This window comes from Natator depressus, chromosome 24 (assembly GCF_965152275.1).
Source record: "Natator depressus isolate rNatDep1 chromosome 24, rNatDep2.hap1, whole genome shotgun sequence".
NCBI lineage: Eukaryota > Metazoa > Chordata > Testudines > Cheloniidae > Natator > Natator depressus.
This window is the reverse complement of record NC_134257.1, coordinates 5863725-5891466: the sequence shown is the minus strand read 5'-3', so window position 1 is coordinate 5891466 and position 27742 is coordinate 5863725. Positions and strand designations below refer to the sequence as shown.

General features: G+C 45.5%; 1 protein-coding gene across 1 annotated transcript in view; it reads right to left on the bottom strand.

Annotated features, from left to right (window-relative positions):
• The window catches only part of RNF115 (ring finger protein 115), a 42327-nt gene that overhangs the window by 11367 nt on the left and 3218 nt on the right, over positions 1–27742 (bottom strand). Inside the window, exons 2-5 of the mRNA XM_074938963.1 lie at positions 11551–11609; positions 8730–8787; positions 1887–2098; positions 192–263 (exon numbers count right to left, since the gene is read on the bottom strand). Of these exons, the coding sequence (XP_074795064.1) occupies positions 192–263; positions 1887–2098; positions 8730–8787; positions 11551–11609 (401 nt within the window). The remainder of the gene's footprint in view (positions 1–191; positions 264–1886; positions 2099–8729; positions 8788–11550; positions 11610–27742) is intronic.

Below are 27742 nucleotides of genomic sequence, written 5' to 3'. Positions count from 1 at the left end.
TTTATATGGGATCCCACAGGAGGATGTGCTAGAGATGAAGCCGTTCAGCTGGGTAAAGATCCGCCAGCACAAGAGCCATCCCATGGTGGAGTGCCATTTATCCCATAGACACAACAGATTTGCAGCACGGCACGTGTTTATTGCAACGATCTGAACCAAGGTGGTGGTGCTAAATGCTGCTCGCTACTCACCAGGAAAAAGGGTGCTGTGAGCCTGGCATTGCTGAATTTGCAAAAAAGCCTGCAAAGATCTGCTGTATTATTCTGTTAAGAAGAAAGGGTAAAAAAACAAACAAACAACAAACAAACAAACAAAAAAAAACACAAATTGAGCATACAGGCTAGGACAAAAACAGGCAAGCAACAACATTTTTGTGAGAGAACAGCAGCAAACCACTAGCTCCTCCCAAAATCAACTATGGGTCCCTCCCTCAGAAAGCCACACTTTGGTGGAGTGTTTGTTGTACATCTTTCTTCCAAGGGTGAGCCAAGACTGCAAATGCAAATTTCTCCGATATGGTGTGAGGGGATGGGAAGGGAAAGCAAAGGGTTGAGATTTCCAGGGCACTGACTGTTTTCCCGACACGGATAGCTCTCATTGCTGTGGCGACGGAGCTAAAAGGAGGAGGGAGTGGAGAGTGAAAAATATTCACCTCAGAGTCAATAGTTTTCACTGATTTTTGGGGGAGAATGTGGACATGCCCTGGATCCAAGGAGACTGCGTGCTGCATATCTCACTATGTCATCCACTGAGTTATGGGAATTGCAGGTGTGGCAAGTGCACGAACACTCGGAGTTAAAAACCTGAATCTATGTAAATGATTTTAGGCACTGCAATGCCTAACTGATTTAGGAACCTAAACCTCATTTTCAAAGGGGATTTAGACACTTAGGAGCAAAAATCCCATCAACTGTCAACAGGATTTGGCTCCTATGTGTAAATCCCTTTTGAAAATGAGAATTAGGCTCCTAAATTAGTTAGGCATTGCAACACTGAGCCCAGCGATGTGGAAACACCTTTAAAAATCTGGGCCCTAGTCTCTAGGGATACTCAACGGACGAGAGCCAATCTTCCTGCACCTGCTGCAGCACCAGATGCAGGATCAAGACCCCTTGTGGACACCCAACTTCCTCACCATGCTATTGTGTTAGCTCTCAGCATCCTCTGGGCCAAGCACACTCCCATCCGGGGGAAGTTAGGAGCCGAAGAGACTATTCCAATGCCTTCTCTCCTCCATAGCACCAATCCTGCCTGCCCCCCACCCCCCATTTCCAAACAAGAGTTCTTGTACCTCCCCCAGCATGCCCTGCAACCCCAGGAGCAGCTCCTTCCCTTAACGCCCCGTGACACCAGGGGCAGCCCCTTCCCTTAACGGTTCCTGGCTTGAAGTTGTCCTCAGGAATGGGCAGCAGGTGCGGACAGGTAGAACGGGTTAGGATGGAAGAAAGAAGGGGGATTCACCACTGATGAATGGAGTGCCAATTTGGGACTTGGTCTACATAAGCACTCTGACCCAATACTCCCGCCCTCCTCCAAATCTAAGGACCCGCCCCATGCCCAAGGTGTTAAGAATTAAGACCAACTCCACAATCTAACGGGAGGGCATCACGCTGCCATGCAGGGGTTTGGAGGTCACGACTCGTATCTGTCTTTGTTCCCAGACTGATAGCACTACTGGGACACGCCAGAAGCAGTGGGCCCAATGCCTCTCTTTAGCGACCCCAACGCTGGAGTGGCCCGAACAGGCTTTACAAAGGGCCCAGTTATCCGCAGGGGGAAGGGTGGTCAGTCTGCTGCAGGGTAAGACGCTGGGAAGCCTGGCGGCTCAGGCGGGAGGGAGGCCTGAGATGAGACGTTCAGCATACTTATCGCAGCTTATCACTTACCCTTCAATAGCAGGAGACCTATCTGGACGTGAGCTGCCCCGGGATCTGTACCTCCGCGTCATGGGCAGCCGCGGGGGCCTGCTTGGTCCCCAGAGATCCGCATGTGCTTGATGGCCCCTTTCATTGTCTCGGCTGTCTTGATCCAGCGAGCTGCTGCTCAGAAATGGTCTGAAGTCTGGGAATAACATTGTGTGGTCCAAGTGGTCCCAAAGCTGTTGAGAAGCCAACACACACATAGAGAGGCTGTTAGGGCAAGAAAGGAACATCTGCTTTACATACAGATGTAGAGGGATTGGGTGGGTCAAGGGATCAGTAGCGGACACGGAACCCCTCTCCTCTTGATCGTTGGCTTGACGCTAACCTAGGTCGATAGAGACTGAAAGCTGTTACCACCTGATGGTGGCTCACGTTCGGTAGCCTATGGAATGAGCAGGGAGGGGAGGAGGTGAGGTTTCTTCTGTTCCAGCGGAGACAGGACCCAGAGGGGAAAATATCAGATGCTCGTAAATGTAGGGCTAAACAGCAGAGGAGCTGTGGTTTTCTAAAGGCCCTTTAAAAATAAACAGTATACCAGTGACAAGTACTAGTCTGACATCCCTGGAGATTGACAGTCTCCATTTATTCCCAGAGCAGGCACTGCACAGGCAGGACTAGTTCCCCCCCACAGCTCCCTGCCCTGTCAGTACCCCCGTAGCGATTAGAGGCCCCATACAAGATCAGCTGCCGGGCGCGGTACAGACACGTAGTAAGTGCCAGGTGTTGTAAGCTCTTTGCAGCAATGCTGTCTACGCAGACAGGCAAAGGTTGGCAGGAAAACAGGCAGAGAGAAGGGAAGTGAATTGTGCAAGATCACATAGCAGGTCTGCAGAGTCCCAGTCCAGCGCTCTACCCACTAGATCATGCTGCCTATCTGATAAGTAATCAGGCACTGACTACACAGAAGGTACCAACCAGCAGAGGTCAGAAGCCATTGCTACCCAACAGGGGATATTCTGCATGTCAGCAGTCTGAAAAGGCCGACCCCATGGACAAATAAAAGGCCTCCAACTGCACAGGCTATCCTGGGCTGCAGGCTACAGATTACCTCTGGGTTCATGCCTCTGAAGCTGCAATCGCTGTAACAGAAAAATCCTCAGCGTACTGCAAAATGGGGCAGCGGGGTTAGGCCAGGCCAGGCCTGGGGAACCGGACAGAAGAAGACAGCAAGGTGCTATAACTGCGAAGTCGGTTAATTAAGAACTGCCTTTCGGGAAAACTTTTTAAAACATCAGGCAGAGCAGGGTGCGGGGGGAGGAAACAAAGTCATCCTGAGAAAAGCAATTTAGCAAATTTAGATTGTTTGCCAGACGATTTCTGGGAACCATGGCAACCAGCTTAATTTAGCCCAAACTAATCAGGCGCATCACCCCCAATTAGACTAATTTGTTGATTCTTTCCTGGCAGATTTATGTGCCGCTATCAAAGCGGAGCGGACTACATGTTTGTTTTAGTAACTTAGATAGCATTCGTCATCCTTAGCCAGAATGGAGCTAAATGGAGTTCCCAAAGCGCTGGGCTAGCGGGTGTCAGCATAGCCTAGCAGATAGAGCACTGGACTGGGACTCTGGAGACAGGGGTTCTAATCCTGGCTCTGCGATTGGCTCAGTGCGTGACCTTGGGCAAGTCACTTTAACCTCTCTGTGCCTCAGTTTCCTTCCTTAAAGGGCTTTAAGAGCTATGGGGGAAAACAGGTAATAACATTACTGGTGCCTCTGACAAAGAGGGGGTGAGGGAAGGAAGGAGCAGCTGAAAAAGATAAATGGAGTAGAAAAAGGCTAGGGGAGAACTAATCCAAGCAGAAAAGCCTTGCATCTAACCTTCAAATCAGCTGCAGAGTGACCGTGGTGGATGCACATAGGGAGATAACACCAGGCCACGAAAGTCTCATGTTCAGCCAGTTCCAGATGGAACCTCGGTGGCTCAAAGAGACGGAATGAACACGACCGCCTGGGACGGACTCAGAGAGATGGTCGCTCGTGTGTTCTTCTCAATCAGCTGGCAAAGGTCCAGGGAGAAAACAGCTGTTCTTTTTCCTTCCCGACCTTGCAGCAGAACATTTGGTAGCTGTTCTGGCAATAGTAGGGGAGAAGTGCAATGCTTCCGCTCCCTTCACTGCCCTAGGTTTACTGACTGAATGCATAAAACTAAAGCATTTTGCTTTAACACCAATGAAAAAAGTCTGGATGGGATGGGATGGGAGTGCGTGTGTGTGTGTGTTTCCTGGTGGGTAGAGCAGAGGACAAAGAGATAAGCCTCCATCGCACCCTCTGCTCATTCTGTGACCTTGGGAAAGCCACACCGCCCTCCCGTGCCTCTATTCCTCCATCTGTAAAATGGGGATTAAACCTCCCTCGCGGAGGGCGGTGAGAATCAGCAAGTGACTAATTAGCATTAGATCTGAAATCCTCCAACGAAAGGTTCCATAGCAAAACGTGCTCTTCTGTTTCTCTTAGCTAGGATAATGAAGCAGCCATGTTCTTGGAAACGGGCTGCTGAGTTCAGACAGCAGACAACAGCTGTGGTGATAATGGCCAATAAGCAATAGTCTAGGTCAGATATGCGACGTATTTTGTAGGACCCACTGATACGTTTAAGGCCAGCTTTCTGGGACAGTAGCCTGTTCATTCTGCAACAGGTTAGCTGGCTCATTAAGCGAAACTGGGCTTAGCTCTCCTGATCTGGTCCAGGAGCTCCCTTTTGGGCCCACTGAGAGGGTGGGGCAGCACCTGGAAGGCTACAAAAGGTCACTGAGAAGTCAGAATAGGGGAATCAGGCAGGGGAGGAGAGCTGCTGGAGAGATGGTGGTTCCTGGGAGAAAGCTGAGACAAGAGAGCAGCACATAGGGTTTGCTGGCTGCTGTCCCCAAGCCAGAGGAAGCAGCTGAGGGAGATGCCTGCTGGCTCTATACCAGAGCCAAGGCGCAGAGAGGGCGAAAGGCAGGGGGAGCGGCTTATCTGCTGACATCTCCTTGCTGGAGAGCTGGACCCTGAGAAAGGGAGAGTGGGCTGGGGGAGCAAGGGATGCTCCTAACGGAGAGGCTGGGGGAGTTCCTGCTGGGAAGAGCAGGGTTGCACCCCAAAAGGATGGGCAGGGTTTCTGTCCAGGCAGAGGGAAAGAAGAGGACAGATAAATAGCCTAGCTGTGACGGAAGATGCTGGGGTATGATAAGAACAAGGACTATATGCACTGGGGTGATACAGACTATAATTTTGGGACATTTGTTACAGACTATTTGCACAAGCATTTTGTAATAAACACCATCCCTCTTGGGGGCCAGTTTAAGTAAGAGCCTGAAGTGGACTCCTTTGAGTTACCCAAGAAGGAAACTGAGGCAAGAAGCCACTTGCAGGGGTGCCCAGGAGGGGACCCACTCATTTATACCACCACCAGTGAATGCTCCATTCATTCATGCACCTGCTGCTTTTGCTGTCAAAACCCACCTGTTCCTTTACTAAACTGAACAGCTGTCAGTTCCGTGACAACCCCCTTAAGGTAAGCGAGACGCTCAGCTCAGGTGTGCAATTTGCCTAGGACATGAGCTTTCGGGGTAGTTGATGAAATTATGCAGCGCAATTGGCTAGATTTTCTTGCCTTTTCCACCCACTTGCAGGAAAGAAGTGGGGTGTAGAGAGAGTCACGAAACAAGGGAATCTCCCTGTTCTTCTCTCCTGGACCTCTGAAGGCATCGTTCAGAACTGAAAGCGCTAACTTGCAATCTTAGGCTGCAAAACCAGTTTTGTTTTATTGCATTTTGAGAAAGCCTCTTTGTGATTAAACAAGGCTGTGGTTCAAAATAGCTCAGTTAGTAGCAACTGATGCTATGTTACTATAAGGGTACAGAAGGTTTTATAAGATTTTTATGAAAGATTTCAGAATGTGCAAGCAAGCAATGTCAGACAACAGAGCTACCGGTGTGAAGCAGGAGCAGTTGGCATTTACACTAGATATATCAGTGTCAGGTGATCTAGACACATGACATTAGAAACAGCTGCATCACAAGAATCAGATATGTTCTATAGTATCGTAAAACGGAAATAGAATAATCTCAACATATTTACTATCCACATTTTACTGACACCTCATGAGTCTGGGGTATGTGAGCTGCAGCTTTATTTTGTGTATCTAAGTAGCTCAGTTTACAAGATCTTTATGACTATTAGTTCAACCCAGCATCAGAGGACAGAAGGGAAGGAGGAGAAGAAAAAAAAAAATAAAATCAAGATTATGATCTGCTTTGTGATTCACCAAACACACGCCCCTGAATCAGAACTGAGCTGGAACTCTTGTTGAACAGAATGCAGCTACGCTCGCCTGCAACGCCGCCAAGAGCAAAAGCTCATTATAATACTTATTTTAATATGTACATAGCGCCTTTCATCCTGAACATCCCAAAGCTCTTTGTGAACTGTCACACAAAATACAAGCAAAGATCACTTCATTCACTGTCATTTCGGGAGTAGACCATGGTAGTTGAATAGCACACAGCAACGGTTTAATTGAGATGAATACTATACCCAGCTGAAACTGCAGAGGGGAATTAAGGCCATGTGCACACGAGCAAGCGTACGGTTGCACAGCTCTACCGATGCAGCCGTGCTGCTGTAAGATCACTCGTGTAGGTGCTCTATGCCAGCGGGCAAGAGCTCTCCCGCCGACATAATTAAACCACCTCCAACGAGTGGTGGTAGCTGTGTCGACAGGAGCAGGTCTCCCGCTGACATAGCGCTGTTCACACTGGTGCCTCTGTCGGCGCAACTTACGTCACTCAGAGGGGTGTTTTTTCACACCCTTGAGCGACATACGTTATACTGACAAACGTGGTCGTGTAGACGTAGCCTCAGATATGCAGATTGTAATTGATTGTAAAATGATTAAGGGCATGGAACAGTTTCCACATGAGGAGAAATTAAAAAGTCTGGACTGTTCATCTTAGAAAAGAGACGACTGGGGGGGCATGGAGGCCTATAAAATCATGACGGGTGTGGAGAAAACGAACAAGGAAGTGTTCTTTACCCCTTCACATAACATAAGCACCTGGCGTCACCCCATAAATTAATGGGCAGCAGATTGAAAACAAACAAAAGGAAGAAGTACTTCACAAAATGCACAGTCAATCTGTGGAACTCATTGCCAAGGGATGTTGTGAAGGCCAAAACTATAACGGGTTCAAAAAAGAATTAGATAAGTTGATGGAGAATAGATCCATCAATGGCTATTAGCCAAGATGGCCAGGGATGCAACCCCATGCTTTGGGTGTCCTTAAACATCTGACTGCCAGATGTTGGGATCGGACGACAGGAGACGGATCACTTGCTTACTGCCCTGTTCTGTTTATTCCCTCCAAAGCACCCGACACTGGCCACTGTCGGAAGACAGGATACTAGACTAGATGGATCATTGGTCTGACTCAGTACAGCCCTTCTTATGTTTTTATCTTCTTACGTCTCCCAATACTCTCGCCAGCGAGAGACGACTGGACGAGGCCACTTTTGGGTCCCATCAACGCTGTTCTTTGCTACATGTGGAGGAAAGAAGGGAATTGCTGTAGATGCATCCTAGATCGGGGTGGGCAAAGTTTTTGGCCTGAGGGCCACATCGGGGTTCTGAAACTTTATGGAGGGCCGGGTAGGAAAGGTTGTGCCTTCCCAAACAGCCTGGTCCCCACCCCCCTACCACTTCCCACCTCCTGACTGCCCCCCTCAGAACTCCTGACCCATCCAACCTCCCCTGCTCCTTGTCCCCTGACCCCTAATTCACACCTCTGGCCCCCGACAGGCCCACCTGGGACTCCCACGCCTACCCAACCCTCCCTGTTCTTCCCCCCCCCCCCAAACTCCTCCCCACAACCTCTACCCCATCCAACCGCCCCCTGGGATCCCCTGCCCCTTATCCAACCCCCCCGCTCCCCACCTCCTTACCTTGCCGCTCAGAGCACCAGGACTGGCAGCCACGCCGCCTGGCCCGAGCCAGCTACACTGCCACACAGTCTAGAGCACCAGGACAGGCCGGTGGCTCTCGTAGCCATGCTGCCCGGCAAGAGCTCGCAGCCCCACCACCTGGCGGCATGGCGAGCTGAGGCTGCAGGGGAGCGGCTGGGGGCTAGCCTCCCCAGCCAGGAGCTCCAGGGCTGGGCAGGAGGGTCCCATGGGCTGGATGTGGCCCACGGGCCGCAGTTTGCCCACCTCTGCCCTAGATCACGTCTCCTTCACTCCCGCTGCATCTGCTGCTCCTTGCACAATTATTTGCTTTGAGCTTTTGTCCTGCCATGCTCTGTGCTTGGAACTGCTCTGTTCGCATGTGCCAAGCCATCAACTTCAAAGCCCTCCTCAAAACCCACCATGTTCATGAGATCTCCTTAAAGATTACAGGTGAAATCCTGGCCCAGCTGTAGTCAATGGCAAAACTCCCATGTACTGAAATGGGACCAAGATTTCACCCAAGCTCACGCTGTACCTTCTTGTTGTATTTGTCTGAGATGAGAGTCTCTTTGGGCAGGGATTCCATCTGTTCTGTAAAGGAGTGTGCCTCTACCCAACAAAACAAACAGAAAAAGCTCTCATCTAGACGACACATTCAGGGTTTGAGACTACTATCTGCTGGAAAGAAAATAAGTCAGTCACACATCAATCTCCTCCTATCAGTGTGTTCCTAGACATGCTTTCAAGAATGTCATTCCCTGAATAGCAATTTTTTTGAATGAAAATTTATACAATCCAAAATAGATTTTCTGCTCAGCTAAAGGTTTAAAAAAAAAAAAAAACACACCCTTTTTTAAAAAAGCCTGCATTAAAAGCAAAAACTCACCTCTGCAAACTGTGTGGATGGACTGTCGTCTATTCCACTGCCACTGCCATCTAGAAAACTGAGGAGAAAACAGACTAGTCAGTGCAGGTTGTTGCTTTCAAAAATAAGCTCCCCCTTCTGGGGGTTAAATATAGACAGAAGCCAGTGTGAGCCAGACTCTCAATAAGGAACAAGACAAGGCTCCCATGTGGGCAAAAAAGGATGATCAAATGTGGTACATGAGTTACTTTGTGGAAGGAATTAATCTATATATAAAACACAGTGTCAGCCCAGAGGGGAAACGCAGGTAAAGCCGATGAGCCTGCTGAAAGAATAAAGTGACTCTACAGCGCACCGATTTAGGGTTCCCTTGTATGGAAAAAATATGCAAGTTGTTTTACAGAGGCTCCACTTTGGAAGAAGTGTAGCAGCAGCCAGTTCACAAGAGAGTCACCGAACACCAGTATAAACACATTTCCCTCAGGCGCTAGATTAGCATTTGTGCTTCACTGTAGCTGTTCAGAACAGTTCACTGGTTTATCTTGGATATCTGGCACTTTGTCCCCTCCCATAAAACTCCCCCCACCCCATCTACTAAACTGAAACTGAAAGCTTCCTGTGTCTAGCACTGCAACACAAACCATGTCATTTTGCAGAGTTTGTTCAGGGAAGGGTGCTCACAACAGTGAAAGGGCTACTCTGTTCCAAGGCAAACATTCCTAACCACAGAGCCAAGCAAAAAACATTGGGCTTCATGTAATTAAATTTTCATGTTCCTTGGTTAACTGCTAGGAATATCTGTGTTCAAAAGGGACAGTGATTAACACCTTTCCAGTGAAACATGTTTCAAGGCTTTCCTGCTTTGGGAGCCCTGAAATATCAGACTTTAACATTGTTACCACTCCCACTCCAAATAGCACAACTTTCTCAGCAGGCCTGAATATAGTAAGTGCCAGACTAGCATATTTTTCAGTCCCTAGTTGTCTGTAGGCAGCGTGTTCCACTGGATAAAGAACTGGACTGTGAATCAAGAGAGCTGGCTTCTATTTCTGGCTTTGCTACCAAATCACTGTGACCTCTTGGGCACAGTCTCTCAATTTCCTCTTTCATAAGACGCTGAGATCAATGGATGAAAACTGCTAATTGTATTTAAATCCTAACAACTAGCACATTAGAAGGAGCAGAGCGTCAGGACACATAGTTTGCTTTATGCAATCAGAGGAAAGGTGGAGTCTTGTTCAAACATGATTACTCAGCCATGTTAAATCAACTAACACACAATATAAGGTTCTGCACATCTCCAAAGAGCTCACCCATGCAAAACATCTTTGAAATAGGCACCACATAATGAGTTAAGCCAAAATTACTATTAAGTGGAATATTAAATCAAGCCATATTATATGGTACCAGACCAAGATTTTGCTCCACCTAAAACCTGGTCAGGATTTGTGCTGCAAATCAACGTTCCATCTCACCTACATTTTTGCCAGAAGAGTGCTAAATTAGTACATAGCGATGCTAGCCCCCGACCACCAAATTAGTTTCCATTAATAAAATAGCAGCAGCTCTATAGTGTTCAAATATTAATCACTCCCAACAATCCCATTACATACTATCCCCTTTTTAAAGTTTGAGAACTTGAAGCAGAGGCACGAAGAGACTTTCTTGAGGCCACAAAGGGAGTCTGTGTCACAGCAACGCACTCGAGTTCTAATCCTGATCCCCAGTTCCATACTTAAACAGTTACTCTTAATTATAGCAGCCCATAAGAAGGAAGTATTAGTGAAGGAAAATTTATAGCATCAATATGGCTTCTGCTGAGCTTTGCTACTAGAGAGGAGGGATGGTCTAGCGGTTAGGGAGCTAGCTGGAAGACCAGGGTTCAACCCCCTCTTCCGGCACAGACTCCCTGCTTGTGGCCTGAGCAAGTCACTTAGGTCTAACCCCTAGCCCTAACCCACAGCGTAGACACTACTAGGTAGATGGAAGAATTTTTCCATTGAATCTACAGTCCATCTCTCCGAGAGGTGGTATAACTACACTGATGGAAAAACCCCTTCCATTGAAGCAGGAAGCGTCTACACAACAGAGATACAGGAGCACAGCGGCAGCACTGTAGCTGTGATGTGCTAGTGTAGACACGCCCTTAGTGTCTGTGTCTCAGTTCCCTGTCTGTAATGTGGAAATAACAGCACTGCCCCACTTCACAGGGGGTTGGGAGGATAATAACTTTAAAGAGTAAGAGGTGCTCAGACACTACAGTAATTAAAGTACCTTAAATGGAGAGAAAAGGTACTTTTAACCTTCATACCTGCAACCACAAAGGTTTCAATCTCCTCTTGGTGAACTTGCCTAACTAGCATTAACAATTATATCCCCAGATCCATAAGAACACTCATCTACCACAGTAGTTCTCAACCTGTGGTCTGTGGACTCCTGGGGGTCTGCAGACCATGTCTAAGATTTCCAAAGGGGTCCGCACCTCCATTCAAATTTTTGTGTAGGTGTCCGCAAATGAAAAAAGGTTGAGAACCACGGATCTACTGGACACAAGCACAGACTAACCTCACAACTTCCACTACTTTATTAAGGGGCTTCCTTGAAGTTCTCCTTGTCAATATCACTCCAGTGTCACAATACTGGTTTGTTTTACTCTGTGTTAATAAGGTGTTCTATAATTGTCACTGCTATCAGTTGACATAAATAGGTCCTGTTTTAATTTTGCATCCATTTTCCCTTATTTTATGTACAGCCTTTAAATGCCTTGCAATACACAACTTACAAACTGATTACAAATATATATTAGCAATGGACCTCACACATTCATGAGTATGTACAATACCTGGAATCATCTGTCACTTCTTCAATAAAGCCAGATTCACATCTGGGGCAAATGTACTCCTACGAAGAGAGAAAAGGGAAGTCTTTAGCCACATTATGCTCAGTTTGCAGATGCAGGCAGGAAATATAGTGCCCAAGGTGAAGCTCAGAGACACCGAGTGTGTGATTCTGAATTTTTGTTTCCCCTGCAATAAAAATATAGACTTTGCACCTTTGTGCCATCTTTTATCAGAAGATCTCAAAGCACTTTAAAAAGGGTGGGTATTATTCCCGTTTTATAACTGAGGGTCCGAGAGGTGCCTTCCCCAAGGTCACACAAGGTCAGTGGCAAATTGGAAAAATAAAACCCTCTGTTTCCTGACTCCCAACCCCTTGCTCTAACCAGTAGACCATGCTACCTCCTTTCAGTTTAGGCTTGACATTCTTGAAGTCCTTTATATTTGTGAAAGCAGCTCCCAGCTGAGATCAGGGGGAAAAAAATCCAATAGTTAAAGAGATTCTACATCCATATCACTTCACACTGTATACTATTAGAACAGGAAGAATTGGAAGGAGCTAGACTGATTGTCCTTATTTGTTTAGGTCCTTTGGTTGTGTCACTCACGTGATCCATTTTATTCATCCATCAAGTGACTAGACTATCTAAGTCACAAAGGTGCTATGATTGGGTGTAAAATGCTTAGACAGTCTCAGATTAATCGGCATTAGGGAAGGGCAAAGTAGATTATAATAAACTATCGGTTGGAGATGTGCACTGGGGTAGTTTCACTGGAAAGCAGATTTTCTGCTTCTTACAGAGCAATTCCACAGCTCAGCATTGGTATCTCAGTGGTGTCTGGATGCTCTGCCACAACCCGCCTGAACATGGTCTTTATCTATCAGCAGCAAAGCAGCCTGGATAACTCCATTTAAGAAGAGTGCCATTTAGAAGCCTACCGAGAAGCGCTGGGAACTTTGATAACAGGCCTCGGGTGAAGACGACTTCAACTGCCAATTGACAGCGATGGTGACAGAAAAAAGGCCACTTCAATTAAAGAGGTGCCAGAAAGCAGCTATTTCAAACGCAGCTCTGCCGCTGCGCTGGCCCTCCTGTAGCGAGCACTGCAGGAAAGACAGCCCTTGCTAGGAATTTACAGGCTAGTCACTCTGTAATTATCAAAGTCAGAGCATAAACAGCTTTGTCATCTCTTTCTAAAGCCACTTTCATAGAAGGAGATAAGAGGAATGAGCTGGATTCACTCAGTCCACCAACCAGATACCAGCTCTGCCTGGTATTCTGTTTTCTCACCGACTACGCTGTCCCTTTTCAAGCCTGAATTATTCGGGCTGGGAATTTTTTAAATGCACTGCCTCATGTCTGTCTCCTGCTGCATGTTGCCCTGCCCCCTTACCCCAATGACCACACAGACCTATACTCCTTTAAACCCCCAAATATTAACCCTGGGGCTCATGCCTCCACCTTTCCTACTACAAGCTCAATCATGACATCATCCTTCTCAGTGCTCTGTACACAAGGCAGGAAGCAGCAAGACCAGAAGCACGTAGCTCCTGGATGTCACCATCTATGCAAGAGCCGGGGCGGGTGTTCCAGCGGTGCAGGTGCAAAACTTTCAAGAATTTGGGAATCCAGAGGTTCCCCAGTCATATGAATTTAGGCAAACACCCTGCTAAAGATATCAATGTAAAGTTAATGGATGCATCCATTATAGGAAAGAGATTTTAAAAAGCAGGCTTTAGTCTATGTGCTGGAAGAAATAGGAGCTCAACTTATTTCGTTTATACAGGTAGCTGGAGTTCCTCTAATGACTGGGTATTTGTGCTCCCCATTTTGGGAGCCCTGGGGAGAGTGCACGATCTAAAGGGAAGGATGCTCCTGCGATTAAAGCATGCAAATGAGAGGCAAATCTAGGTTCCCAGCTGTGCCATGCATGGGCTTGAGAGACTTTGAGCAAAACATTTCCATTCCCTGGGCATCAGTGTCCCCACCTGTAAAATGGAGACAATATTGCCCCCTATTTCTCTGGGGTGGGGAGGTTATGAGGTTTAATTCATTAATGTTTGTAAAGCTCTTTGAGATCCTTGTATGGAGCCTTCAGAAAGGTAAAGGCTGGCCTAAAAAATTAAGGGGGCAAAAGGAGTCAGGGGCCTAATTTCCACTGACTTTCAACCTTAGGCCGCTTTGAAAATACTCCCGCAATTGATGAAAAATCCCTCAGCCACAATGATTTTCCATGACTTTCTGCCTCAAGTTATGCTTGATCATGGACCCAGTCCTGCAAACCTTCCCTTCAACTGACACAAGAGCTGTCACTAAGCGCCGCTCGGCGTCCACCCTCCATTTCCCGAGCGAGAGGCTAGCAAAAACAACAAATACGCTCCAATGCCAGTTGCCTGTGTGATGAGGGGTCCAGATACAGGCGTCAGGCAAGGGTATGGCAGTGACACAACACATGTTGCCTTGGCGGATACCCTCCTGCTGTCTGTATAGACCTATGCCCACCCTGCTGGACGTTCCTGAAGCATCTGACACTGCTGATCACCAAATACTCCCATCCTGCCTGCAGGGGTGAATAAAGATGTCCCAAAATGGTTCTCTGACCGAACCCACCAGCTCATTATGGGAAAGTGTTTCTCCACTTCCACCGTCACGATCGGTGGAGTTCTGTACTCTTCCCCCATCTTATCCAGCAGCCATGCAAAGCCGTCAGGAAAGCTTGTAGACACCACAGGCTGCAGCAGCACGTAAAGACCCAGCTCTGCATCCCCTTTATGCCAACATACAGAGCACTCTCTCAGCTTTTGCAATACCCAGCTGACGATCAGCAAGGAGGAACTTCTGGGGGGGGAACCCAGGCAAGACTCTGGTGATGCTAGCATGGAAAGCCAAGTGATTGGAAAAACCTGCCTCCTCTATAAACAACCTCACTTCCATTGATGGCATCTGCCCTGAGAACGTGAAGACACCTGCTATCATCTGTGACAGGCTAGGAGATCACACTCTATACCAACACACGGGGCAATCCATGCATGTGTGAATAGAAAGTAAATGCAATGAGGATCTGGCCCACAAGATGCCAACTGGTATAAATCGACACTGCTAGGGAGCTGCACTGATTTACAACAGCTGAGGATCTGGTCCCTTAAGCCCAACACTTTAAAAAAATGCAGAGGTTGGCAAACAGAAGCAATCTGTCAATGCTAATACAATGCGATCTTTCAGATATTTCATTGACACCACATACAGCAATGCCCCCCAACATACACAGCCTCCACCAAACGCTGACTTCCTCAAATATCAGTACACATTAAGGCCCATTATATGCATGGTCTGAAAACCTTGTGCAAGCGGCTGTACTTTGATATTTCATCTTCAATCTGAAACCCCCTTGGAAACATACCCAGACTCTCTCTGCGATGTCAGATACCGAGGGTGGGGGAAAACATGCTGCATGTCAGGACAAGGGACGGGAAGTTCTGAAACAGTTTAATATGATAAATTATACTCCAAGAGGGTTCTCAGCCAGTCTAAACACAGATCACGCTGCAATTTGAGACTCTATAAGAACATCAGTCGGATTTGATGGACGAAGGCTTGTCACAATATCACAGTCTAGCCTCTTGGCTGAGGCATGCCACTGTACATGAACCAGGACTGACATTTTGGCCCTGATCCTGAAAGCTGTCCGATGCAAGTGGATCCCTTTGCCCTCGCTCTCTCACAGGGACAAGACTCCACTTCATGAAGAACAACTCTCTCTATCGGTGTCTCTTTACAAATCAATCCATTCTATTTCAATGACATTAGAACAGACTTTTAAAAAAAAAAAAAAAACCCACCACACGTATTTAAGTACCGTTCTGTAAAGTGAATTGAGCACTTGTGACGTGTGCTGGATTGACAGCCTCAGAGACAGACAGAGAGATTCCAACGCAGACAGCAGCTTCCCCCATGCTGACCCAAGTCTCACATTTGACATGGTAGGAGCCTCCTCTAGAAACAAGATCAGGTTTCCAGTTCTTAGCCTCTCCTTGAAGACTGCCAATTAGGGATGGGATTTTCAAAGCTTAAAGGGAGTCAGGCGCCCAGCTTCTGTTGATGGTCAAGGAAAGCTAAGCATCTAAGTCGTTAGACCCCTTTAAATATCCCAGCCTTGGGTGCCAATTTGTGCCAGCGTTTTTTGTCCTTTATACATTTAGTGATCATAGTCCAGGATTCTACTTTCCAAGTTTACCCCAGATGGGCTAAGGAACAACCTTTGAATGTTTTCTAAATTTTAAAACTCACTTTAAATAACAAATTTCAGAGTAGCAGCCGTGTTAGTCTGTATTCGCAAAAAGAAAAGGAGGACTTGTGGCACCTTAGAGATGAGCAAATTTATTTGAGCATAAGCTTTCGTGAGCTACAGCTAAAGCTTATGCTTGAATAAATTTGTTAGTCTCTAAGGTGCCACAAGTCCTCCTTTTCTTTTTAAATAACAAAGAGCATTTCAACTTTGTGGCAAAACCTGGCTCCCGTGAGGGCAAGCTAATAAGCTGTTCACCCTGAGGAAAAACAGGCAATGATCTCATAAAACAGCCTAAGTTACTGTTTATCCCTTAAATGACAGGGGGTAAAAATTTGGCTGCAAGCTTAAACATTCTGGGAGCTGCTTTTACACTAGAGTTGTGGGGAATGCCTTTCTCCAGTCCCCATCAGAATACTGATGAGAGAACGGAAAGCATTTAAGTGATTCCCCCTACCAATTCCTGGTCTTAAAAAGCTTATTTAGAAAGTGGCCTAGTTCTGCTCCAGCATCATAAGTCTGCTTCAATTTGTGGCAGACATCACCAAAAACCATGCAGTCTCTGAAGATTATTTTTCCTCTGCCCCCACCACGCTGAAGAGTGATTTAATAAGGAACATTCCCAGGACTCAGGAATAGAATTTCAAGCTTGAATTTGGCAGCATACGGTCATCCATATTCTTGAGCTCCATGTGTATTCAGGTAGATATGAAACAAGTCAAGGAAACGATCAAGTTACTTTACATCTCACTAGTGGTTTCATGGAACTAGTTTAGCCATAAGCAACAACTGAAATCTAATCCAAGAATCGCTAATATTTTCCCCCTTGTTTCAGATGCTTCTAAAAAAAAAATTGAAAAAGATTTATCAGTGGAGCGCATACTGGAGAAAATTAAACGTTTAGGACATTTTTGCACATTCAGGCTTCAGGCCAGAACACTGCTTGGTAAGTCTGCAGTGATCAGAGAAGTTATGAGCACACATGCTAGAGGCTACATCCACCTCCCAGGAAGGCCATCAACAACCCAACAGGAATCTTTACAAAACACAAACCAAGAGAGTATTTTAGGCATCAAGAGTTCTGCTAACCAGACAGGGCATTACAGGGAGCACAAACGAAAAACAAGATACATATGCGTCAGAGATGGACGAGACCTCTAACTTCATCTAGTCCATCCAACAAAGCAGGGGTGGCCAACCTGTGGCTCCGGAGCCTCATGCGGCTCTTCAGAAGTTAATATGCAGCTCCTTGTCTAGGCACCAACTCTGGGGCTGGAGCTACAGGTGCCAATTTTCCAGTGTGCTGGGGGGTGCTCTCTGCTCAACCCCTGGCTCTGCCCCCACTCAACCCCCTCCTGCCCCCTCCCCTGAGCCTGCCATGCCTTCACTCCTCCCCCCCTCAGAGCCTCCTGCATGCCATGAAACAGCTGATCGGGAGGTACGGGGAGGACGGGGGAGGCACTGATCATCGGGGCTGGGAGGGTTGGGAGACTCTGGGAGCGGAGGGGGGGTGCTGATGACTTATTACTGTGGCTCTTTTCAAATGTACATTGGTAAATTCTGACTCCTTCTCAGGCTCAGGTTGGCCACCCCTGCAAAAAAGGATTACTCCCTACAATGCATCACCCAGCTCTCCTCTGAATTCCTGATATCTTTTGGTGTCCAATACCTGCTCAAATTCCAGGAGTGAGGTTATCAGAGCTATAGAGCAGAGGACAAATACCTCCCTGTCCTGTCATGTGATGCCTTCATGGGTGCAGCCTCAAAGTTTGCACTGGTCTTTTTGCTGTCACACTGCAAACTCCAGTTTACAGTCCTGTGTGTCTGGGTCAACATAACTGCTTTCCACATTTTTCCTTCTGATCGAATCTTTCTAATGATTTCCCATATATTTATTTATAATTAGTATTACCATAGCACCTAGGAGCCACAAGCCCTTCCACCCTCCACAGATTAATCTTGTTTTGTTATTTTCTACACTGACGCATCAGTTATAAACCTTTACAACTTTGTCCCTTCCTGCTTGGACATAAGGGGAAAAAGCTTTAATGGAGAGCTCCGGTCTCAGTTAGGTAGCTAAATAAGTGCCAGGATTTTCAAAGGAGCCCAGAATTATTGGCGCTCAGCACCTGTGAAAGTCTGGCGTCAGTTTAAAAAAATAATATGGGGACGCTAAAGAGAACAGACACGTACATTTGAAAGAAGAATTGCATTGCTCAGTTCTGTGCAGAGGCAGGTATTTGAGTTAAATACCAATATGTACAGCTAGACTAAGCAACCATTGAGGGTGGAAGCAAGTAAGATCATGTAACCATCTGTAAGTATTTGAAGATATCAGCAACTAGGAGGGAGATCATTATTTAGGGTGAAAAATCGCTGTGCCTCCTATGGCCCTGCTGTAGGGTTATGGTCCAAATTTGAAGTTGTTTGAGTAAGGGACTCCTAAGATATAGCCCCCCTGAAAACTAATGGATCAACATTTTATGGTTCTTATAACTTTTCTTGCACAGACCCCAGGTTCAAACTATGGCTCCGATTCTCCCCAAACTGACCTCAGGATTGACCTCCGCTAATGTCTGCCACCCACTGCCCCTTGGCAGAAACAATATTTTAGAAGTTATTCAGGGTAGAAGATGGATCTACAAAGGGCTTCAGTCAAGCGCTATGATGTCCATCGATGCAGCTGAAGCATCGCTCAAAGAGGGCAGAGTCACGGTTGTGGGGTGTGTATTTTAACTCAATTTCCTGGTATTTAGAACCAGAGGGGCTGACTCAGGAGTGTTACAAGGATGCTCTGAAGAATATGATGTTCTAGGAGCGTAAATACAGAGTATTATTTGATTGGACTAAGCAACTGAACAAGTGACGTAGGGAACAGACAAGGGGACTGGAAGATCTAATGGGTAGAGACTCAAGCCCTGAGATTCCATGATATCCTTTTTAAGTTACATGAAACCCCAGTTTAGCAAAGTACTTAAACACATGCTTAACTTTAGGCATTCAAGTGATCCCATTGACTTTAATGGGTCTACTTCTGCCCCTGAAGTGGGGCATGTGCTGAATTGAGTCTGAAGAGACACTCCTCCTCCCTTTCCCATGGTGCACCTGAGACTCAAGCCCCTAATTTTAACAGGAAGTTGCTGCTAGCAGGGTGTTCACAGTGAGGGGCTCTTGGACTCTGGAACTCAGCCCTTCTCTTGGTCTGACAGAGCCACAGCTCTGTTATCTTTCAGGGACAAGGCAACTTTACTAGTTGGCAGTGAGATAAGAGGGGTGGTTTTTGTACAGCTGAATGGATGAGTTCATGGCCCTGATTTATTAAAAATGTGATGATAATGAGAGGGACACATTTCCTAAGAGCATCCAGACATCTGTAGTATGCAAGGTCTTGGAAAAAATTTTGAAGGAGAAAGTAGTTAAGGACATCGAGGTCAATGGTAAATGGGACAAAATCCAACATGGTCTTACAAAAGGTAGATCGTGCCAAACCAACCTGATCTCCTTCTTTGAGAAAGTAACAGATTTTTTAGACAAAGGAAACGCAGTGGATCTAATTTACCTAGATTTCAGTAAGGTGTTTGATACAGTGCCACATGGGGAATTATTAGTTAAATTGGAAAAGATGGGGATTAATATGAAAATTGAAAGTTGGATAAGGAATTGGTTAACAGGGAGACTATAGCAGGTCCTACTGAAAGGTGAACTGTCAGGCTGGAGGGAGGTTACCAGTGGAGTTCCTCAGGGATCGGTTTGGGGACTAATCTTATTTAATCTTTTTATTACTGACCTTGGCACAAAAAGTGGGAGTGTGCTAATAAAGTTTGCGGATGATACAAAGCTGGGAGGTATTGCCAATTTAGAGAGAGACCGGGATATCATACAGGAAGATCTGGAAGACCTTGTAAACTGGAGTAATAGTAATAGGATGAAATTTAATAGTGAAAAGTGTAAGGTCATGCATTTAGGGATTAATAACAAGAATTTTAGTTATAAGCTGGGGACGCATCAATTAGAAGTAACAGAGGAGGAGAAGGACCTTGGAGTATTGGTTGATCACAGGATGACGATGAGCCACCAATGTGACATGGCCGTGAAAAAAGCTAATGCAGTCTTGGGATGCATTAAGTGAGGTAAGTCCAGTAGAGATAAGGAGGTTTTAGTACCGTTATAAAAGGCACTGGTGAGACCTCATCTGGAATACTGTGTGCAGTTCTGGTCTCCCATGTTTAAGAAGGATGACTTCAAACTGGAACAGGTACAGAGAAGGATGTATCCATCCATCATCCATCACCTTAGGATGATCCGAGGAATGAAAAACCTGTCTTATGAAAGGAGACGCAAGGAGCTTGGCTTGTTTAGCCTAACCAAAAGAAGGTTGAGGGGAGATATGATTGCTCTCTATAAATATGTCAGAGGGATAGGAATTATTTAAGCTCAGTACCAATGTGGACACAAGAACGAATGGATATAAACTGGTCATCGGGAAGTTTAGACTTGAAATTAGATGAAGGTTTCTAACCATCAGAGGAGTGAGGTTTTGGAATAGCCTTCCAAGGGAAGCAGTGGGGGCAAGAGACATATCTGGCTTTAAGATTAAACTCGATAAGTTTATGGAGGAGATAGTATGATGGGATAACATGATTTTGGCAATTAACTGATCTTTAAATATTCATGGTAAATAGGCCCAATGGCCTATGATGGGATGTTAGATGGGGTAGGATCTGAGTTACTACAGAGAATTCTTTCCTGGGTATCTGGCTGGTGAATCTTGCCCATATGCTCAGGGTTCAGTTGATCGCCATATTTGAGGTCAGGAAGAAATTTTCCTCCAGGGCAGATTGGAAGAGGCCCTGGAGGTTTTTCGCCTTCCTCTGCATTATGGGGCACGGGTCACTTGCTGGAGGATTCTCTGCTCCTTGAAGTCTTTATACCATGATTTGAGGACTTCAATAGCTCAGACACAGGTGAGAGGTTTATTGCAGGAGTGGGTGGGTGAGATTCTGTGGCCTGCATTGTGCAGGAGGTCAGTCTAGATGATCATAATGGTCCCTTCTGACCTTAATATCTATGAATGTTTCAGGGACAAGGAAACTTTACTTTAAGTTGGCGGTGAGATAAGAGGGGTGTTTTTTGTACAGCTGAACGGATAAGTTCATGGCCCTGATTTACTAAAAATGTGACTACAATGAGAGGGACACATTTCCTAAGAGCACCCAGATTTCAGGCATCCGAACTTGAGGTGCCTTGGGACTGATTTTCAAAAGGTGCTGGGCTGCAACTTAAATCACTGGAGCTGTGGATGCTCAGCAACTCTCAAAAACTCAGGCCCAACTGGTAACCCAACAACAGAGGGACCCAGACACAAAAGAGCCAGTTTTTGAAATGTTTCAGAGTAACAGCCGTGTTAGTCTGTATTCGCAGAAAGAAAAGGAGTACTTGTGGCACCTTAGAGACTAACCAATTTATTTGAGCATAAGCTTTCGTGAGCTACAGCTCACTTCATACATGTTAAACAAATGCCAAATTCCAGCTCAACGCAAACAGCACGGCACTCGGCTTTGCTTAAAATCCTTTGCTTGATTTTCTCTGTTAAAATCACCATGTTACAAAGGTTTTCTAAATCAGCACCATTCCGCGTCATCACCAACGCTGCTGTTTCCCCAAGGCCTGCAGTCCTGATGCGTTTCAGTTGGCTGTGCAGTTCATTGCAGCCCAAGTGAAGGACATGCATGCAGAGAGGTTCTTTTCCAAAGGACAGACCTCAAGTTAAAGTTCTGCTTAGGACTCTGATGCGGACATGAGCTCTGCTCAGAGAAGATGCTAGGATGAACATCTTTAAAATTAGGCTGATTATTTCTTCTTGTAGTAAAACCGGAGTCCATGATGCAGCAATACAGCGCATATCATAATTGTGCAGAAAGACTAGGATTTACAGATTTAAGACCTGTGGCCCTATTCATTTTTGGAAGCCCTTTTCTACATCCAGTCAGTTAGAGAAACATGACTACAGGCATTTTGACCAAAAGCTAATATACTATTACTTGCAGGATACAAACAGAGATAAATACAGCATTTGGATTAAATAACAAAAGTGGGACGGGGAAATCGGCAATGGAACAAAACAGATGAGTGGAGCTGTGTATGGTATTTCAGAATAATTTCTTACACTAAACAAATGGTTTTGTTTTCAATACTATCCATTGTTTGAAAAACTCTCCTAGAAAGCTGGAAGAATAAAGAGGCGCTGGATGGCTCAGGGATTCAGAACCTTTCGTCATTAAGTTACTGCTCAGTGTTTAGCTCAGGGTGACTGAAGGTTGCCCGGTAATAACTGCTCAACAGCTCACGTGGACTGATCCTGGTGGGTTTCAGTCCCATCCCTGCATCATAAGCACCATGATCACAATTGGCCCCTTTCATGGTAGTCTCGGGTGGAAACTGAATCCCCTGCTGTTACCTCCGACAGTGGTTGAGTACACTATCTCCAAGATAGGACTGAGCCACAACGGGGAAGGGATAGGGACAGCAAGCTTTGCCAAGAAGTCTAGAGGTTTCAAGCACTCTGCTCAGAGCACCCAGCCATCCTTCCGTCAACACCAATCAGCTCTAATTCTCGCATTTCCCAATATGGCCAGTCATGCTAAGAAGGGCCCTCTGTCCCTCCAGCTCGTCATTAACTGTGCAGAAGTGTCCAACCCCAATTATTTTTAAGCAGTCAAATACGTGTTTCATCTGGAACCTTCCTTTTGCCTTGATTCTCAATCTGAAGTAGGCAAATCAAGAGAAACGGGATTGGAATGACACATGCAGGCTTCTTAGCCATGTTAACACCAACCAGAGGGTAAGACGCTCAGATACACAACCTTCATACCACTCTACTGAGGTCACTGACAGTCTATTTTCTTTTCCTCTCCTTATCTTCCAGGGCAAGCAGCAAGCTACAGTCCGATGTGGGAATTTCAAGCTAAATTTTCCTTTGGTATATGCTGGATGAATATCTGAACACTTTATCTACACACAAAAGGATCCAGGCACCCAAATTTCTTCCACGTGATCAATGTGTCTCAATCCTGACATGCAGCACAGTCCCCTACAGGGTAGCCAAGTATCTGTGGTCTATTCAGTCTTTGGCCAGTCTGTTGGGACTGTCCCCAACTGCAGTAGTTCTAGTGATGTAGGCACCTTTCCATTGGGAATTCCGTTGAGCCACCAAAATCATTTTTTGTGGGCCACTAAATAGCCAGGTTAGTGCACTTTAGAAGTAACATGGCACCCACATACCAGAGTAACAGGCATGGCATAAGAACATTTTTAGCCAGCAGCTAAGGAAGACATACCAGCTATTTACAGTTTGAGCTGTTTACTCACACTATGCCAAGAACTTATCAGGCAACTTAGAATGGAACAATTTTAAAATAATTTTTTAATCTATTGTATATACAACATTCTATAATTTCTGTGATATGCAGGTAGTCTGACTAGATGATGATGTTCCCTTCTGGCCTTAACAAAAAACAATTTCCCCATCTTGGGGAGAAGAAAAAACAAAAACAAAACCTAGTATCTTTCCCTTCTGTAGCTCCTACTATCTGAACTGTGCTCCCTGCATGAATCCTGAACACAGTTCTATTGTGCTGTTCCTGTACCCCTTCATTTCTTTCTCTGCTATTATTTAGCTCCGTAACTGTATTTTGCAGAGGATTTTGGGATAACTTCATTGACTATATAAAATTGTATGGACTCTTCAGCTACACTGCAAGGAAGGAGCAATTGCATTTACCTGAACTTTGTAACAATGGTTATTCGATACCTTGGTGTTTTTTCCTCTTCCTCATACAGTACCGAGAGCTTTGCAGATTTGTAGCAATATGCAAACGTATGCAATTCACGTGCAGGAATGCGGGAGCCTGCTGGGTTCTACCACCTTTCCCTAGAGCCACGGCATTAGCGAACTGCTATTACTTTATAGTCTAGCCTATTTATAATCCTATTTATTTCATGTTTTACATGTATGTTCAATGCTGTAATGGTTTTCCTACCCCTTATGTATCTTGGTGTACTCTGTATGGCAAAATTCTTTCATATGGAGAAAGACATCACAGAAGTATGTTTTGCCCTTTAATTGTGAGCCAACTATCTTAGAGGTAGAAGAGTAATAGGTGTTCTAACCCAGTGTCCTGGCCAGCCTGCAACACAGGTGAGTATTTTTTGCCTACTTAAAGTTCTCCTCTCGTTTTAGTTGGTTATGGTATTATTCACTTCCTGTTTTAAACTGCTGAGCAGCGTCACTTCATGCTGCTAAAACTGAGGCCATGTTCACCCAAGAGGAGGCTGCATGGGGAGGGGGGGAGCACCAAGGGTTAAATAAGCCCCATATACAGCTTGCATCTCATATAGCTTGCATCTTGCATGGTTAAGAGGAGTGATCCTGTGATCAGTGACAACTTTGTATGCATAAAGGGCAACAGGACCCATCTCCAAGACTCCAGGCCTGCAAACACACACACACACACACACACACACAGAGTTAACTTTAAGCACAAGCAAGCTGATTCATTTTAATAGCACTACTCGTGTTCACGTCAATGGGAATTCACCTGAAACATGGGCAGGATCTGGGCCTGCATTTGTAAAGTGCCCTGGGATCATTTCTATTAAAAGGGTATTCTGACCCCAATTAATATTTCAGAGCTGTACAATTTTGCAGAAATTTTAGCCTGCAACGCACTCTCAGAAAGGCTGAGCCTCAATGGTCTGAGATGAGTAATACCTGCAATATTAATTGAAAAGGTTGAACTTATTCAAACCTAAACTGAGCACAGCAAAAATGGCACAGATGCCTCTCATTCAGCATAGCCTTTACTACAGGCATTCTTCTGAAAGAAAAAACACATTAGAACCAGAAAGAAAAACCTGCCAAGAGAGTCCAGCTCGAAAGGAAGATGCCAGTTCACAATGGACTAAGTTGAGCAGCTTGTGAGTCTTTTTCCTCTAAGTTTATACCTCTCAGGTATCCATTAGAAAAGGGTTTCCTACACAAAGCTATCGCCAACCAACGCAGGGCAGACTGTATTCATTTAAGGCATATGGGTCACAGAATTTTTAAGGAGAATCAACCAGTTTATTCCTATATCTGACATGGATGAGATTAGATAGGACTTACCCCTCTCTTGCTTAGCGCATTTATCTTATAACTGTGATGTACTGCATATGGTAAAAAAGTGTCATTCTTTCATATGATAAGAAGCCAGGTTTAATATTAACATGGAAAACATTTCAAAAGTTTATTTTAACTGCACACTGGGATTCCAGGCTGCGGAATTAAAATCTACTTTGACGACAACATTGGAAGCCAGTTTTGGGGAAGTCTGAAAAAGTACATTTTCCTACTTTACAATTCTGATGTGAAGAGGGATAACGAGCTTACATTCCTTCAGCATCTTTCAGTCCCCAAAAGAGAGTACTGCCCCACCAACAAAGCTGAATCAGGGGACACAAGATCTGACTCCATTCCTGTTATAAAGCTAAACCCTTGGATGCTCCAGTGTTTTAGCCTAGCTGAGGTAGGTCTTCAATAGGAAAACGGGTGTGATCATAACTCAAGTTAGCTATTATGAGGCAAAATTCTAATGAAGACAAGACAGTTTGCAGTTTTTATATGAGTTAGCAAGTCAAGGTAAACCCCAGGCTCCCTCATAAGTCTAACTTCACCTGCTAACTTGTGTGAAAACTACAGACTGCCTTGTCTTCACAAGGATTTTATCCAAATACAAGGACTTATAGGGATGCAGATTCTATCCGCAGTACACATTTTAACTGTGTTGTCACCAATACAAGGGGCAATCATATTATACCCTGACTTGGTTATAGAGGTAGTATCGATGATGCCAACATTTTATACCGACAGCGCTGTGTATTTGAATTGCGCAGTGCTGATCATATTCTCAGCACTAAAAGAACTAATACACCAAGATGATTTAATCCATCACTAAAATACAGACAATCCCGTGGTGACATGTGGCAGCTGTTTAACAGTGCACTGCAACCCTAAACAACAGTTCAGGATGGGAAGTTAGCAGTAACCTTTAGCGTACTTTGGATGAGTTCAAAGTGCTTTACAAGGAGAAAATGTTAAGTGAAGGAAAGCTCTCCCCCTCCCCCCCCCCCCCAACATAAATGAAACTGCAGAGATTTGATATCTTTCGACTACAACTGGGGGACGATCAAGATGCCAGGGTCAGCCACCTATCCCTGACAAAAAGGGTCATGAGATTTTTGACGACATTAACTGATCAGGATCACAGAAGACCCGAGAGAGGGGCAAGTTGCACATTCATTGTAACATGGGCCATTGGGGGGAAGAATGTTTTTTAAAAAGCATATGGCAGCAGTTCGCTTCACTGCAGATATTTAACTTGGAATTCTGAAAAGCCTTCCTGATTTCTCTCTTGTGCTGTGTTTAATCAAGATGAGTTATCCCTTTACCTTAAAATAAAAACGTATCCGCTGGGCTGCAGCTGCAACCTGACTTGCACCTGCAGCATACAGCAGAAAGCGTGATTTGAAATGGCAGCCAAGGAACATGGTTTATTCTACCCCCCTGCAAATGAAACCAGGCCACATAGCCAATGGTGACTTGCACAGCAGTTATGCTACAGAAGCTATGGAAACATTACTACTGAGATCCAACATCCCAGTTAACGCTTTCTGTGCCTGTCAGTGAACAGCCAGCCTTCACGTGACACCCTGGGAGGAGCACAGCTCCAGCCATGTATAAATGTGGTTTGTTTCAAGGATTGCTTACCTTTCTCCCTCTCTTTTTGGTGAAGGAGGCAGAGAAGGGAATAGTGGATTTTAAATATTTTTTATATACAGTTGATCACAAGAACCCTGCTGCTGAATAGAGAACAATTCACAACTACATTGAAAATCAGCATGGCATCGAAATCTGTTTTCCCACTGACATTCTGGGAGATTTACCTAGGGCCTGTCCATGCAATAAGCACCAATGGAAGTTGTACACTTGCTTCAAAAGGAGGAGATGGCCTCACACTTTTCATTCCTGTGTGATGAGCAGTGTGTTACTCCTGGTATAAAGGATTACCTCCTTGCCCCGCTATGTAAGCAATCTCAGGATCTCTCTCAAAAGATATCATTTTTATTTTAAGATGATGTTATCCTAATCTCAGAATCACACCAAAGCAGCACAAAACCTTCCCATTTTACAAGGGGAAACTGGCAGAGACACATTACTTGCCTGAGGTCTCACAGAGAAAGTTATTGGCAGAGCTGGAAACAGAAGTCTTGACTCTCAGTCTTTAGCTCTCAGCCTTAGGCCATGTCTGCGCTACAGCAGCGCACCTAGAATGTTGCAGCTGGGTCACTGTAGCAGGGTAGCATAGACTACAGCAATGGAAGGGGGTTTCCATCGAAGCAGGTAATCTACAAGACGTAGTAGCTAAGTCAAAGGGAAAATCCTTCCGTCGACCCAGCTGCTTCTACACCAGGGCTTAGGTCAACCTAACCACGGTGCTCAAGGCATGACACTTTTTACAGCCCTGAGTGAAGCAGCTAGGTCGACCTAAGTTTTGGGTGTAGACCAGGCCCAAGTCACTGGTTTGAGCTATCTCACCCTATCTGGAGATAAACAGGTCCATGGACTTCTACTGGATAATTCAGAGATCTGAAAGCAAGTCCTAATGTAGCCCTTTACAAACAGTAACCCATCACCCCATGAAACCAATGTTTGCCACATTTTACAGATGGAGAGACTGAGGCATGAAGAAAGGAAGTGACTTGCCCAAGGCCACAAAGGGAATCAGTGTCACAGCATCATTAGAACTAAGGAGTTATCCTCCCAGTTTCATGCTCCTTAAGGAAAGTTTGCCTCAACCAGAGATTGCAAAACAT